The 17,384-nt window shown below is 38.9% G+C and overlaps 1 protein-coding gene and 1 pseudogene across 1 annotated transcript; one reads left to right on the plus strand and one right to left on the minus strand.

Annotated features, from left to right (window-relative positions):
- Window positions 1-9,480, plus strand: LOC143887383 (subtilisin-like protease SBT3.11). The gene is made up of 3 exons (XM_077391480.1): window positions 1-289; window positions 388-485; window positions 9,198-9,480. The coding sequence occupies exons 1-3, from the start codon at window positions 87-89 to the stop codon at window positions 9,269-9,271; spliced, it is 375 nt and encodes a 124-aa protein (XP_077247595.1). The 5' UTR covers window positions 1-86; the 3' UTR covers window positions 9,272-9,480.
- A 3,529-nt stretch (window positions 9,481-13,009) lies between these two features.
- On the minus strand, window positions 13,010-15,764 carry LOC143888309 (putative TPR repeat-containing protein At1g05150 pseudogene; annotated as a pseudogene).
- Window positions 15,765-17,384: the final 1,620 nt, after the last annotated feature.

The following is a 17,384-nucleotide window of genomic DNA, read 5'->3' on the forward strand; positions in this document are numbered from 1 at the left end:
AGCAAGACAAGAAGATAATATTCATTAAACGTAAGAGCTAAGAAAAGAAAATAATAAGTAGTAGAAAAAGGAGGAAGAATCAATCAATGAAGAAATCGTTGGTTCTGCTATTGTTGTTGGTGGTGGTGGCAATATCAAAATCGAAGATGGCAGAAGCTGTTCCAGTTCCAGGAGCAAAAGAAAACGACAAAAAAGATACCTCTGTTCACATCGTCTACACAGAAAGACCCGAAGGAGAAGAAGAACCCGAAACTTACCACATTCGAACCCTAGCTTCTGTACTTGGAAGGTCCTTTTTCTCATTTCTAGGGTTTCTTTCTCTTGATTTTTTTCCCCGTTTTCCATTTCTAAAGTTTCTTTGTCTTTACATTTTTCATTTTTTTGTAGTGAGGAAGCTGCGAAGGATGCTTTGATTTACAGTTACAAGAATGCAGCGAGTGGGTTTTCAGCCAGGCTTACTCCTCAACAGGTCTCGGAAATGTCAAGTAGGGTTCTATCTCTCTCCTTTTGTTTATCTCTTTGTTTATGTTAGGGTTTTGTTCTTGAATTTCGTTTTGTTTTTTTAATGAATGGTGATTTGGTTGGATGAATTGTAGGTGTTATTGGTTTACAACTTTGATTTAGTTCTTGATTTAATGGTATAACGGTATAACCTTCGGGATTTTATTTATTTTCCTTTTGTTCGCATATTGTTTTAGAATTTTGGCATGAATTAAATAAATAGCTTTTGATTTGATTATCGGGAAATGTTTGTTAGTTATAAAAGATGATCAAACTAATTAGTTTTTTTTTTTTTTTTTCTACCAAGAACAGATAAACTGTTTATATCAGTCAGTGTGGAAACTTTTGAAAGATTGATCTGATGTTAGGTAGTCTGTGGCATCAATTGTGGAAATTACACGCATTGTTAACATAGGCCTATTGAGTTGGATTGATTTCTCCATGTTAGGGTTTTGTTCATGGGTTGATTTTTGTGGATGGATTTTTATCTCTCTTTTTTTTTTCTTTGAATGGTGGTTTGGAATGGACTGGAGGAGGAGAGTGTGGATTTGGAATTTTATTTATCTCTTCTTTTGATGGTAAACTATTTTTCTTTTGATGGTAAAATATTTGGGAATTTTTTTCCTTTTGTTCATATTATTGCAGGATTTCAGTGTGAATTTAAGTAGGAGTTTTGGTTTGCCTTTTTGAAAACTATTATGTTAGTTATAAAGATTTAAGGATATCGTGTGTTTTCCCTCTTCGTTTGGTTGACCTCCTGGATAGTTGGTATTTTGCATCCTGGCCTAGGAAATGGAGGATTATTTGGAGGGTGACACTGGTAGCTACAAATTCAGAGTTCTTTGGAAGGAGACGAATGCCAAGCTTTTAAAAAATGTTGTCAATGGCTCTCACTTTATTTAGACAACAATTCTCTTTATTTCTTGGATGTGGATTCTCTCTTGTTTCAAGTTTTTTTTTTTTTTGAAAAGTGATATATATATATATACACACCATGAGTCGTACATTGGGGACAAGAAGTCCCTAAAACAAAACACAGTATCTATATGGGCTACCAGAGAAATGAGACTATCTCCTAAACGTTACCGGTGCCAAAAGCAGCCTCCAGAGCATCCACCATAACCAACCTGCTAATATTTTCTTATCCCCCCTTTTTACATACATATGGATACCTGTTTGTGTCATCCATCACTAACTTCCACCCACGTCCGTGCTCCTAGACCCCTAATGCTCTGTTTGGTTGCCGGGTTTTTTTTGTTCCTGGGAGTTATGTGGGAGAGTTAGTTAAATTTTGGTCCCATCCCATGTTTCGTTGCCTTTTAGCACTAGGTTTATTTTAATCCCACTCTTGTAATGATTACTTGTGGGGTGAATTTTTTAATCCCACTTTTGTAATGATTGCCTTTTCATCCCATCCCAAGATAACCCCAGGAACAAAAATAAACTCAGGAACCAAAAATAAGCTTGAGAAGAATTTTTTTCTACCCAACAGTTCAAGCAACCAAACAAAGGTTTTTTTTTTCCCACCATAATCCGGTCAACCAAACATGGGATTTTTATTTTACCAGGATACTTCTAGGAATTTTTTTTTCCCACCTATCTCCCAGGGTATTTTTTTCTCCCACATAACTCCCAGGAACAAAAAAAACCCGGCAACCAAACAGAGCATAAAAGACAAAAACTTTTATCAAGTTGCCCAAACTTAACTCCTTTCCGATCCTTAACTTAAACCTGTTCAGCACAATCCTGCAGCTCTACCATTAAGATTCCGATATCCAATTCCAACTCCATGTCCTCAAGCCAAAACTCCAAGGCATATTGAGGAAAAGGGACCTCTTCTATCGGGTTCTTCCGAATAGCTATAATTTCGGCTATCTTTTGGAGACAAAGGTTCCTTTTTTCCTCCCATTGAGTCCGCCTCAGATTGTCAGTATACTCCAACCAGCTTCGAAAAAAGGGAGTTTATACACCGGTGTACTAATCTCCTTAATGTTAGGTGTACTGGTAAAAGGGAAGAATTCTTCAGAGACTAGGTTGTAGTCCTCCTGAACTGCTCCCACAGCTGCTTGAAAATCTTCTTGACTTGTTCTGGTAAGGTGGGAACTTTCACCTCGGCAATTGCAGAATTATATCGCAAGCTTCAAACCCAGTGACGATGTTGAAACCATTCCATATACTGTGGAATATCTTTTTGAGTTCTTTTATAAGTACGAGGGCCAGAGGAAGAGGAAGAAGCGGCCATTTTTTACCACAGTAACAAAAATGCCTTTGTTGAAGAACAGCCCAAAAAGTAATCTACTCCCCCTTTAACCGCCTATGTAAAATAAAACTCACCTCTTCGCATTCCCAGGCCCACGTTCTTTTCTCAATATCGCCAGGTGTTATAAAGGTTACTTCCCGAACAAGTCATATCCCATCGTTACTAGAAAAAACGACTACCGCCATCTTGTTTCAAGTTTTTATCTGTCTAAGATGTTAATAGGTGCTAGAATGAGATTCACACTAGCTCAAAGAGGGTGGAATTCCCCTAGATGGGCCCCCTTATACAGGCTGGTTGGAGTTAAACTTTGATGTTTTAACCTTGGTAACCCTGAGCCGATAGGATTAGGAGGTCTTCTCAGTGACGAGGAAGGAAATCGAATAGATGGGCTTTTTCAGGGCCCATTGGGGTTAAGGACTAATAAGGCGGAACTGAGAGCAATGCTGCATGGAATCAAAATCACTGATAAAAGTGATTTAAGTCAGGCTAATTGTAGAGGAGATTCCCTCAATGTTATTAGATGGATAGTATGTAACTGACATCACCTTGAAGGTTTTTGCAGAGTTGATTTATGAGATCTGGTCCGTTTGCAACATGTTCGACGATCAACTAATAGCGAGGCTGACTGGCACGTCAAATCAGATGTTAATAAGGCGAGCCTAGAGATTTTTTATCAACTTCTCTCTTGATCTCCCTTTTTTTTATAATAAAAATTAGGAGTGTCAACGGATCCACTTCGGGTCAGATCCACCTATGTCACAGTCACGATCATTTCAAATTCCTTATCGGTTGGGTCGGAGTCGGATTGTTCTTCGGATCCTACTTTCCACGTCATGATCACGAGCCATTTTAATTCGGACCGTTCATCGGAGTGTCCTATTATGTCCCACTAAGCTATGTAAACAATTAATTTTTAAAAAAAGAGATAGAATGGCAGTCCACTATTAGTGTGTCTCTATGCATTTTCTACAACTAAATAAAAAATTTATCTATGTTTAATCTATGTGTATAATAATGCTTGTAAACAATAAAACTAATCAAAATTACATACACAAATATAATGTATAACTATTATCAAAGAATATGATGCATAGAGAACAAAACTCCTCTCTTTCCCTTCGTGAAAGTATGAAATGAAACGACTAAAATGAGTGAAATCGCATTCCAATCTGATTCATTGAGTGATAAGAGTGGTTTTGACCAAAATACCCTTCATAGAACGGTTAGCATTAACAAAATTTGGAGGGTATTTTTGTAAACCATTTTGGATCGTGACTATCCAATGGGCATCTGTGGCGTGCCCATACACAATCCAAAATTTTTCGGATCCCAAATTTGATGATCCGAAATATGCCCATGGATCCTATTCATATGTTTAGATCCCGTTCATTAACGTTCGGATTCGGACAATCCATCGGACCGTCTGGATCCATTGACACCCCTAATAAAAATTGTGTCATTTCATCTACACATGCACGCCCGAGCGCGCGCGCGCGCACACATACACACCCATACTAGTATTCAGGGCCCATGCTATGCATGGGTGTAAAAGGTTGGCCCCACACAATGAAAAAAGTAAAAAACTGAGTTGTGAAATGGTAGGCACCACCCCTTAAAAAACATGATAGCCCCATTCTATCAATAACCTGAAGTGTCTAAATTGCCACATTATTCATGGGTTTGGGGAGGGGGACACCACAACAAAACATGAGATGTAAAATGGGGGGCCAAATCCATCATAGCATGAGGTGTAGAATATTGTGCCCCACTATTTGCATGGATTTAGGACAGATTAGGTGTAAAATGATCAATGGATAGAAACATGGTTAAGAACACCCATGCAATGTACGGGGCCGACAAATTCATGCCAATAGAAATGCTATTTACTGATGACGAATACCAAGGACCTTTCTCTATAAATTCAAGATTTCACAGAATATCTACAGATAGACAACCCAATTTCATAGACAGAAATTATGACAGACCTTTATTATTTATAGCCGTTGGAGGAGTAGTAATGGCAGGTCCCACATTCAAGATCAAATACGTGGTGGACCTCGATATCCCGACCTGAATCTAACGCAACCGAGGTAAGATCATGTTGTGTGCCGTGATGAGCTTCTCCAAGCTCATGTCCAACAGTCAATTTTCTGCATGAAACCCATAGCCCTGCCCAACATATCATGAAAAGATTGCTTTTATTAAGGAAAAAGATACTGAATCTCGAGGCCACAGGTTTGATCCCATCTTACCCTCCCAAAATAGATATTGAAAAAAATACAAAATGTAAATGGAAAATCGAAAAAAGGGGGAAGAAAATACAAAAAAATTCAGTTTACCATATATGAATTGAAAAGGTGCAGAGTCCTTTTCGGTATTCAAGATAAAGTCAAGCAAAACAAACCTGACCGGATTCCACCCAAAGACTGGAGTTGTAGTCTGGCAGAATTGTCTCCAGTATGTGCCTATCCAAATAGATGGAATTCAGCACAAACGTGTATAAAAGCCTCAAGTAAAAAGAGAAAATCTCCAAAATTTTACCTTTTGGTCGTCGTGGAGTAGGCGTGGGCAGGGCAAAGGTATCTGGTTCGGCTGATATATGTTGCCCTGTAATTGTTTCCTCCAGCATAATCACCATTTCATTTTATGATTTGATGGCTTTGAAGAGAGAGAGAGAGAGAGAGAGAGAGAGAGAGAGAGAGAGAGATTTTGGCTTGCTATATTGTGATTCTCATTCCATGGAATATGAATCGTTAGAGAGGCTTATGGGGATTTGGAAGAGATTTGCGCCCCTACAAAACTCGTTTGGAATCCCTAAATAATAGCAGGCGGCAAACTGAAATTAAGAGAGGCGCGAAACTCAATTTCATAAGCAAACTTGGATTTGGAGCCGAAAAACATATTCTTAAGCGGCAGACTCTATTTCAAACAACCAAGTTGATTTTGGGGGGCGCGAAACCGAAATTGCTCAGCATGTTCATTTTTGAGAGGTGGCAAACTCAAAATTTGAAGGCGGAAAATTATTGCTAAAAAAACTTTTTCCTGTTTTGTTGGAAAAGGCGAATGACAATTTGGAATCATTAAGGCGTAGTGTGTGTGTGTATAGAAAGATGTTCCAACTTCCAACTAAGTTTGAATTTTTCTCCTTATTTTTTTGGTTCAGGATCGCATACATATATTTTTTTTTTGGGATATATAAGCAGATAAATTATGTATATCGTTCAGTGTTAAATTCTTGAAAGATTGATCTTAGGTAGATTGAGTTCGTACCTAAACCATGGAAATTGCACAATATGGATATTGTTTGTATGGGTTATATGATGGTTCTGCATATATTATATAGAGTGAGAAATTTGTGTTATGAGAGGTCATTGGGATGGATCGATTCTGTGACTTATATTATGTAGTTTGCATGAGATCTAAAGTTCATTTCAACTCCACTTGAGCCTTATGAGATCTAAAGTTCATTTCAACTCCAATCAAGCCTTTGTGTCAACTGATAAAATCACTTGGTATCAAGTATCAGTTGAAACCTTGATACAAGAAAAAAGAGTGATCTTAGTATTCTTCAGCTGCAATTGACCTATGTTACGTGGATTATTTTGAATGGGTGAAGCACTCGAGACAGATTGGGTGAAGTACCTGAGACAGTGGAGTTTTTTCTATTTCTTCTTGTTCGGCCTTTTTTCAACCTCTCTCCACTCTGTTTTTCTCAGGTATATTAGTCTCCCGCCCTCACTCACCATACGGATTGAGATCTAAAAGTATTAAATTCTTAAAATTGATTAAAAATTTAAAATATACTACTGAATTCACGAATCCTTTGTGTTTTTAGGTTTCTTGAATTCCAGACTCGGTACATTTGTCAGATTGTGATGTTCGTAACATACACATGAACATAGCACATAACATTTACGTGCACTTCGACTGTGAAGGCATTGTTCGGTATGTCAGGGTTGAGATTGACACCTTAAGAAACATCGGTGATCTGAATGTTCATGTGGTGTCAATAACAGGATATGGAAACTGGCTGGACCCCTAAGCTAATCAAGCCCAAAATTTAACTTTATTTGGGGTGCGCAGGCTCATGCCCATCCATTTCCTTGCCAAATCAATGATTTGTCCTTTCATCATTTTCGCAATTTCATTTCACGTACTAGCATTGGTGTGACATGCATTCTTTCACCCTTGTATGTGCCTTCCATGAATTTGTAACTACATATAGGTCTCTGATCTACATTCTGTCAACCGGACCCTTAAATTGAAGGTTCCTCTCATTCATGATTGAAAATTTTCCTACGAGTTATTCGGTCCTTTCGATAATTGAATCAATGATGCAAAAAGTTCGTTGCCATTTGAATTGTTAGCAACTTTTTCTTCCTTTCAATTTTCTGTTATTGGTGCTAGGACATAGAGGGAAATGACACTTTCTGAGAAGATATGCTTGATCGAAGCTTCTTCCATGTAATATTTGAGGGAGTTTTTTTTTTTTTTTAATGAAGATATTTGAGGGGAGTTTGGGAGCCTTTTTTCCCCCTGTTTTTTAGATGGCGAGTGTTGAGGCATTTTGTGGGGCAATGGATTATCATCATTTTCGGTAGGACTGAAGTCATGGATGACAATTAATGTTGTATCATAGTCGCTAGTTTAGGTGTGGAGATCTGGACCGTGTAGCATGCTTGGGTAGGATGGTTTGACTTGTGTGTACTTGCAGCCTTGAGTTCGTCACTTAGGGTATGTTTGGTTGCACAAACACTTGGCATTCATTGGAATTTCAAATGCCAATGAATGCCGATTCCTTATTTGGTTGCCAAAATTGCATTGAAATTCCATTTGACTCCCCAACATATTCCAGACATTATTGCTTTTTTGCACATGTGACGCGCATGTGGCACTAATGTCCCCTCTACTCATCTTCCAACCAAATTCTACCAAACTGTTAAATTTTTGGTAGAAGAATAGTGAAAAGGTCTTGTCTTTTCTTTCTCTCTCTCTTTTCACTGTCTTGTTTTTGCTAATGACACCCCTACTTTTTCTACTGCTCTAAGAAAGAACTGCTGCGCAACCAAACACTACTTGCTACTATTCCAGAATTTGTGCAAAAGTTGTACTACACTTCAGTTTTCCCATAAGGAAATAATTCTAAGCCATCTGCATTTTAAACTCCAGAATCTTGCAAAAGTTGTCTGGAGCCTGATGATGATGAAAAATGTTATAAATAACATTTTCAAAAAAAAAAAAACTTGCAAAAGTTGTGCCACACTTCAGTTTTCCTTTATTATGGGGCACAATCATATTATTCAAAAATAAAATAAAATATGGGGCACAATCATGCAAATCTAGAAAGGGGTTGAGCATCTAGTTCAGCTGGTAAAGACTTCATCCTTTCACCCTGAGGTCAGCTGTTCGATCCCAGCTTACCTACCAAAAAAAATCATGTAATGTAGAAAACTGCCTGTGCCCTAATAACAGGTTAGCAGTACAGACCAGTTATAAATCCCATGATACATTTACAGTGACCCATGTATAGAAAGTATTTGTCATTCAAAAAAAAAAGTATAGAAAAAGTATTGGTGGCCTCCTCATGTGATACTTATCCATAGATGTTTCAAACTATGATACAAATCAGTTATCTGGATCCATGAGTTCATAGGAACTATAGACACAGTTAATTTAGATAAACTTCATCACAAATTCACACATTAAAGCAATCGTCCCCAACTCATAATATATACCATGATCTGGGATAGAGATTGTAGAAGGTGGGAAATTTTGAGAGTTTGAGATCAATAGTTCAGTTCTAGCTCATCCCCGCACAAGAAGAAAATTAAATCCCATTTTACCAAACTGAAGGATATAACATTTCATTGGATGCCATTTCAAAAAAAAAAAAAAAACATTTCATTGGTCTTCAGATCATTGTTTGCTAGCTTTGTAGCAGATGAAAGACAAGATGTGAATCAGCTAGTGGGAGGTGATTTCTCCATTAACATTTCTTCACTAGCAATTTACAGCTACCATGCCAATAGGATGGTAACCTGTCACTGCCATTCTTCCAATTTACAAATTACAGCTACCATCAGGTTAGGGTGATAACCTGTCACCGCCATTCTTCCACCTGACTTCCAACTTTTATAGCTCCAGTGGTCTTTTCATTTACACAATATGGATTCTTTTAATGTCTCCAAATAATTTATGAAGTTGTTGTGAGCTGGGTATGGGATACATGTTCTTTACAATTTATAAACAGTTTCCAAAACTCATTCTTCTCTGGCAAGCCTGCCATGCCAAAACTGTAATGAGTCCTTGTTTTAAAATTTTATTTTCCGTAGTCTCATCATGCTTTTAAATTCTGATTCTTTACCAGGACATTGGTTTGTTTAACCACTTGCTTTTATGGAAGGCGCTTATTAACTATGAATCTTATTTTTCGCAGAGCAACCGGGTGTTCTTCAGGTGGTGCCAAGCAAGACATATCAGCTGCATTCAGGACCCAGCATGCTACATTAGCTTAGCAGGAGAAAATGTAGGTTTCTCTGTAGAGAAATCGATCAGTCCTCTGAACTCCTCTTCTTTGCATATAAATAATCTACACCAGTGACAATGTAGCACTTTGGACCTAAAGCACATATCAGTGTGCGTATGTGATCTTTCTTATTTTGTTGTTAAAGCTATTAGTACATATGGTTTTATCAAGAAGCTGACATGCTTAGTCCGAATTTTCTTTTTAGCAAAAATCAGAACTTTTGAGCTTTGGTAACCCATTTTTTTTTTAGTTTAAAAGGTTTTTTCTGGTAAAATTTTTTCGTCAAAAAATTTGAAACTATAACTCATGCTATGGTTGTTGTTTTTTGTCCTTATTTTTCAAGGGAAAAAGATTGATGGTGTGATTCCCTTTGAGTGATTTACCCCGAAATGGCTTAAAGATTGAATATATGTAGACTTGAAGCTACTGGATAAATAGATCATAAGTCCATTTATGATCAATTTCATATAGATCTTATGATAGCACAAAATTCAAATCCTGCGTTTATAATAAAAAAGGAAATATTAATTTAATTTGACTTAAAACAAATCCCAACCCAAATTGGAATGGAGAATAGAGGTTTTCCATGAACAAAACCTATGGAGACCATATCTCTCTCATCCCAATGAATTTGTTGATGAGTTTTTTTAGTTGAAAGACAATTTTAAGATCTCCAATTGGTAGAAATTTCACCACTTTTGGATTTAAAATGGGAGAGTTATAGAGGTTTTAAATGGGGTGATGTTTCGCACAGTCTTTAGAAAACAGAACATAACTCTCTCTTTCATTTGAATTTTTTGATCCTGTTTGTTGGGTTTGAAAGAAAACTTCGAGATGAACAGATAGAGACATATTTCACTTGATTTGGATTTAAAATGAGAAAGTTATGGATGTTTTACTAACTACCTCCTTTTTTATCCCAAAATTACGGTTTAATGAGTCTTCCACTAAAGAAAAAAGTTCTTGTATTAAGTACCCACAAGCGACCCTCTTTGTTGGGCTCATGCAAAAACTTTGTTTCTCTCATAGGTAACCGAGAACCTCAATTCTCCTTCCATGCGGCTAATGTGAGTGTAGTACTTCTTGAAAGATTTCCCCTGAAAGAAGATTAATTCCACAGCAATAACAAGTTGGTCCCACAAAACAATGATTTATAATAGTCATACAGTAAAAAAGAATGACTGTATAACTGGTTTATATGGAACCTGTCCAGTCGAAACCACCTGTAAAAATGACATTGGCATAATAGAGAAGGTAATTTACCATTTATTCATGGGAAAATGAGTCCCTCTCGAAGCCATACTCGCTTCTCCTCGAAATGCAACATGTATTCTTTTTATAGCTTATGGGCTGCTAGGAAAACATAAATGTGATTTCATTGAAAGAACTGTGTTTAGACATGTGCCACTGGAAAAACAAGTTAAGCAGTAGAACTGTTGAACAGAAAACTATATTAAAAGAATGATGAAAATACCCCTACTTTAAGAATTTGAGAAACCAGAAAAGCAATCTCCGGCATCGACGAAATACCAAAGCTGATTGGAGGGGGAGTCCATCATGCAATCAAGAGAATTGATCTTACTGAGAAATTGATGTCTTACTCCATGGATTTGAGATTTATGTGTCATTTGATAATTGATAAAGTGAAGGGATTTGCTAGCAACCATCGCAGAAGGCATTGTGTGTCCAGCAGATTTTGTCTTCATTCATGAGGTGGCTTCTCTCACATGCAACGACCCATCCTCGAAATGCCTTCTGCGATGGTCGCTAGCAAATCCCTTTTTAGAAATTATTCCCTGAGCTAGGGGCATAATTATTGTTGCCTTTTTTATGAAAATATAATCCCATTTCCAAAGATTTCCTAGCACGTAAATAGATAAAGGTAATAACAAATGGAACAATAGGAATGAAATAGCCCTTTTTGTTGCTGCTGCTGCTGCTTCAATTACAAGCATTTTCCTTTCAAATCACATAAATAATTCTGTCAATGACACATGAGAATTACCCGGATAAGGTCCTTTATTTAGAACCTTTTAGCAAACTCCTTTTGAAATGTGTGGGGAGAGTGGTGTATATGTGGAGAGAGTGGTGTTCGACAACTTCCAAATCCAAGATAGTGATTTGCCATATTAAATCATCAAAGAAATAAAATTTCACTAAAGCCAAAGCTCAAAGATAAACCAAGTTAGGACTTTATATCTGGGATTAGGATTAGATTTAGAAACAAGAATGAGATTAGGTTTTGGTTGGATTTGTAATGGGAGAGAGTCCTTTGTGATATGATTTTTCAGACATTAAGGGGCCGTTTGGGTACACGGATTTTAGAATCCAGGTTTTTAGTTTGAAAACAGTGTAAAAGAGGGTAAGAGACGAGAAGAAGCGGACCAGCCGTCGTTTTTTACTCCTTTTGACTTCTCTCCCTTCTTCCATCAGCAAGAGAGTAGCAGATCCTCCAATATTTCCAGGTTTTAGGAATCTTAGGATGCATGAGAGATTTTTAAAACCTGATTTTCTTGCTTAAAATCCAAGAAACGCTTCCTGGACAGCACACAACAGCTTGATCATAAACCCTCTTTTACACTGTTTTCAAACTAAAAACCTGGATTCTAAAATCCGCGTATCCAATCGGCCCCTAACATTTTGGTCAGTGTCACTGTCAATGATAAAAGGGTGAAAGTGTCCAAGTGTTATTCATAGAGATTCGGGGTAGGGGTGCTAACTGAGCCCAAGTCTACTAGGTTTATGCAATTTTTGAGTGTTCTTGAGGGTGTTTTTTAATCTCTAGGTGATGAGGATAGTAGAATGTGGTAGGCGAAAGCCAATGGTATTTTTTTCAATTCGGTCTTCTCCACCCTTGTAAAGAAGCGTGAGGAGGATGATGGGTAAGCCAGCCATCACATCCCATGTTTGCCGCTTTGTTTGGACGGCCATTCTTGATAAGATCAACACACTCGATGTGCTGGAAAAGAAAGGATTGCAGATGGCGAATTGGTGTGTCGTGTGTAGGCAAGACGAAGAACATGTAAATCACATCTTTCTCTAGTGTCAGATGGTTGGAGCATATGGAAAGCGGTGCTGCAATGGTTTAGTATTTAGTGGTTCTTTCCCTGGCCACTCAAGGATCTTCTCGAAGTTGGTGAGGGCAAATCCAATCTAAAAGAGTTTTTATTTTGTGGCACGCAACTCCATGTGTGATCTTATGGGCTGTAAGGAAAGAGAGGAACCTGCAAGTATTGGAAAACAAAAGATGGTCTTGAAAGCATCTATATGGGAGGTGAAGTTTACACTCGATTTACATATTTGAAGACAAAAGATGGACTTTGAAGACATTCTTTTCAAAATTTTCTTTATGTTGGGAGCTAGATTGAATTTTCATTCACTAGTAGCAGATATATTCATGCTAAATAGCAAGTACAATCCAGAGTTGTAATCTAATGGTGTGAAGAGAGATCTGGTGTCAAGTATTAACTATTCATCTATATAAGAAACTGTATGGTGCAAGTATCCCACAATGTCAACTGAAAAATGGTGTGAAGAGAGATCTGGTGTCAAGTATTAACTATTAATCTATATAAGAAACTGTATGGTGCAAGTATCCCACATTGTCAACTGAATTCCAAGCCCCTCTTTTAGAGAAACTCACAGTAAATAAAGAAAAGCAACCCATGCACAACATCATACAAGCAAATATGTAAATTGAGATAGCAACAAGAAACAAAAAGAATAAAATCAGTCTGCTTTACTATGAATTGCTTTACAAATAGCCTATAATAATTTCATTTCATACCAAGTTATTGCGGCACAAAGAATCACTCTACACTCCCACAAGATTTTTTGGCAGTAACAAAAAGAAAATGGCTACTCCCAAGATTTCTACCTCTCAAACCGGAAGAATTGACAAGTGCTTAGTAAATCATAAGGTATCAAGGATATACAGGAATCAAACCAATGATATTCATAAGCGGATGTGACTAACCATCATCCCGGGACTTCTCTGAATGCAACCCAAAAAGCCTTAGCTTATTTTTCATTGCTTAAGCCTCGCTCCAGTACTCTTTGAATCTGTATTCTTCTCGCTTATAGGTAGCCGGCACATTGCCTTCACTGTAACAAAGTGCACAAAGGCTGAATCGCGAGGTTGTTTCTTTAAATCTAGGCCCAATAATTGGATACAGGCAAACAGCACAGGATAGCCCATGACGAATCCGGTCAGCACTCTCAAGCTTCACCAAAGTATTTAAGATGCCGAATCCCCATTCGGGATTGTCAAACATGTCGAGGAACTCAGGATATGAAATCATCGATTTTTCTTCTTCTCCATTGACTTCCATCAAGTCACTATATCCCTGAGAAGGAGAGTATATAACCCTCAAGAATCTCAAGTAAATTGATGCATCTTCTTTTCCTATTTGACCTGGAACCCCCTTCATTGAGCGCCACAAAAGGGCGTCGAAAGATGCACGCTTGCGCTTCTCAGGTGGGCCTGTACAGACGGGCGCTATGACGGCATAGAACATGCCGAGATCCACTCTCCCAGAGCCCGTCACATCCAAGACCGACAGAACCCTTTCATCAATCGCCTTAATTGCTTCTTGTAAGGTCTCTGGTTTAAGAAAATTAAGCAAATTGCAAAGAATAGCCTCCAAGGCAGCTTTCCGTATCGATTTCTCAGGCCCTCCACTCCCCGAATAAGACACAGGAATCTCAGTTCTTGTCATCTCCTTCTTTAGGAGACTCACATCACAGCGACAGAGTCTAGTAACCTTCTGGAATGCCCTTATCTGAAGGGCATTGGCCAGATACTCCCTATGCGTGGCCTTCTCACTAGCCCCTCTGAATTTAGAAGCTTCAACATTGATTACATCAACTCTTTCCTTCAAATCTGCCTTGATTTGACGTTGCACTTCCATGCTAGTAGCAACTGAACTCAACCAGCCTTTGGGTTTCTTATGCAGCAACTTCTTTATGTGAGCAATTGCATCATACAGTTCAACCCTGTTATTCATCTTGTAAGCATCCCTCAAAGCCCTCTTTGCCTCCTCTGCCTCCCCTGCACCCAACAACGAGATAGCTCGATTGAGCTGCGCCTGCCAATGGTTCGGTCGAATGGCGAGTACTCTCCCAAACATCTCCCCCGCCCTTTGATACCGACCCACGTCCATAAACAACCTTCCAAGATTGTATAGAGCATCCAAATGGTCTGGTTTCAAATCAATTGCCTTTTGGAACTCCAAAATCGCCCTCTCCTCCTCCCCCATCGCATGAAGAACAGACCCAAGATCACAATGAGCATCAGCATAATCAGGCTTCAAAAAAACCGCCTCCTCTAACGCAGTCACAGCTGCTCTATACTCTCCCACGCCAAACAATGCACTCCCCAAAAGCTTTAGAGCTCGATAATGCGTTGGACACAGAATCGCAGCCTCGCGGTAATGCTCACTCGCACTTAGCAACATTCCCTCTCCTTCCATGACAATCCCTAAATTCACATGAATCTGCGGAAGCAACCCTAACCATCGATTCGAATCGATCTCTGCCGATTCCAAAGCCAAAATATAACACCCTTTCGCCTCTAATAATCGTCCCAACGAACAAAGCGAATTGCCCATCCTAAAATGCGGCCGAACATCAGTCGGTTTAAGCTCAGCCCCACGTAGAAAGCTCTCTAAAGCTTCTTTAAACAATCTATGATCATAAAGAGTCCTCCCAATCGCCATATGCCCATCAAACGCTTCCTCCCTAGTCGAATTCCCATCAATCCTAACCCTAATCTCCTTCAATTCCTTCAAGAAAACCCTAAATTCGCTACAATTCTCATCTGCAAACGCCCTTTTACTATCCAATTCTAAACTAAAATCCGTAGACCAACCATTATCCGAAAACCCATCGCCCAAATTCGAATCTTTTCCATTAATTTTACGATTACAAGCCCTAATTCTCCTCCTAATCACAATCTCAAGATCATCGACAATCTTCCACGTGTTATCATAATCAATCCCGTGGTTAGGCGATGCCGCCCAAGCAGGAGAAACCCTAGGGTTAGGGTTTTGGGAAACCCTATTATCAAAAGAAATGGAAGGGAACATAGAGGGAATTACCTGAGAAGAGAGGGATAAGGCGGTAAAATCACGATCCACGTCACCGGCACCGTCATCATAAGTACGGAGGAGGCCGGAGAATGAGATTCCGGCGACCGGATCGGAGATGAAATCGGAATAAGTTCGAAAAACTTCGTCGAGAATGGCGGAAATCTGTTCGGAACTGAATTCAACATTAGGGTTTACTGCTGAAACGAGAGAACCCATCTCGGAACGATCGAGGCCTCCATCACCATTGATGTCGAATCGTTCGAAGATCGAACGGACCTTATCTGTCCGCGTCACCGTTCCCCTTGATGATGCCATTTGAGGTGAGGGAGGACTGAGGAGAGGGAGTAGGGAGGTGGAAGATATGAACTTTGAAAAGAGATATTTTAAAGGAGGTGTTAAAGGAAGACGCGTCTGATGGGTTGTGAATAAAGAAGACGCTTGCTAATTGGGTAGGCTTTATGAAGGAGAGTTTGCTCCGTGATTGTTGGTACAGATAAAAGATTCGGAGTTAGATAGTTAGGAGGTTGTGGGGCCCACATGACAAAGTATTTTGGATGAGGAGTGTGACTACGTAAGATGCGTATTTTAACATTTTAAGAAGAGGACGTTTGGTTTACGTGATTCTCATGAGATGGAGTGCGAACTTCGAAACTGGCATCTCGCCTACTGTGGAAATGAGAAAAGGGTTTTGGGTGATATTTTTTTCGCCTGCAATGCGCCCTTCCTTTAGCGTGAATGGTGGGCAGACTGACTGATGATTTTTTCGCCCCAACTGTAGGATACTGGATAATGCGCCGCGCTTTTAGTGTGAATTGTGAGCAGACTTTAGGGGGGGGGGTTTAGTCGCGCGGGATTTTAATGTGCGGACACTGATACGTGGACTTCTCCATATTGTCCATGACTCTTTGGAGACTTGGGGGGTTTAGTCGTGGGGGATTTTAAAACCCCAATGGACTTTAACAAATTGTCCATGACTCTTTGGGGACTTGGACTTTAATGTGCGGACACTTGGATTCCAGGGACTCTAGCAAGGACTTTTTAGAGTCACACGGGCATTAAGATCGCACGTTTGCCATCAACACATACATGAATTTGAAGACCAAGAGCTTTAATAATCAATTTTTAATATGATCCAGTGGATTTGTGGGCTAGATAGATAAGATTTTACACAAATTAAAGAATTGAGATGGGTTTGGGGAAAAAGAACAATAGCTCTCGTCCAAAAAAAATCCATGTATGCCAGATAGATCAGATCTAAAGAAGCACGGGTCTCATTCTTACACAAGAAAAGAGATATCAAAAACCCTCTCTAACCCACATAGATTTACAGAGAGGGTTAAAAGATAGGCAAATACAGAGCAAGGGAGGGAAATGAAAAGTAAAATAGCCATGTTTTCTGAAAATCCAAAATCCTTATGGGAGAGGGAGAGGGAAAATGAAAAGCAAAACTGCCATACTTTCTCCAAATCCCAAACCCTCTCAAACCTAAAAACAGACATAAAAAAGAGAACCAAAGAAACAAGAAAAATCACGGAAAATGGGTTTTGGCCTTGAAAAATGGCTAGGGAGGGAGGGAGATGTAAAATGGGTTGCACAAGGAAAAGCACACTACAACAGATTAGGAGAATATCATTTGGTAAGTGGGTTCGTTTTCAACAACCTATAGCAAGAACCCTTCTCAAGAAGGGGGGAAAATTTCAGCTTCAATCTGTCTCTAAAACCCAAAACCCTAGATAGAAATTTTATTGAAAAAGGGAGGGCAAAAGAAAGGAGAGAGAGAGAGAGAGAGAGAGAGAGAGAGAGAGAGAGTTGCTTGATATGTGGATGTCGTTGTAGAGGAGAGAGGAGAGAGGCGAAATGACGAAAGAAGGAAGAAAGACAGACGAGCGTGACTTTTTAAAGTTACACCTTGTTAGAATTTTTAAAACAAAATAATAAAAAATGATTTGAAAAGTCAAAGATGCTTTTTCTTTTTGTTAAAAAAAAATTTGGAGGGAAGATTCAAATT

The sequence above is a fragment of the Tasmannia lanceolata genome, unplaced genomic scaffold (genome assembly GCF_043159265.1).
Source record: "Tasmannia lanceolata isolate RefF3 unplaced genomic scaffold, GAP_Taslan_0.1 ptg000012l, whole genome shotgun sequence".
Classification (NCBI taxonomy): Eukaryota; Viridiplantae; Streptophyta; class Magnoliopsida; order Canellales; family Winteraceae; genus Tasmannia; species Tasmannia lanceolata.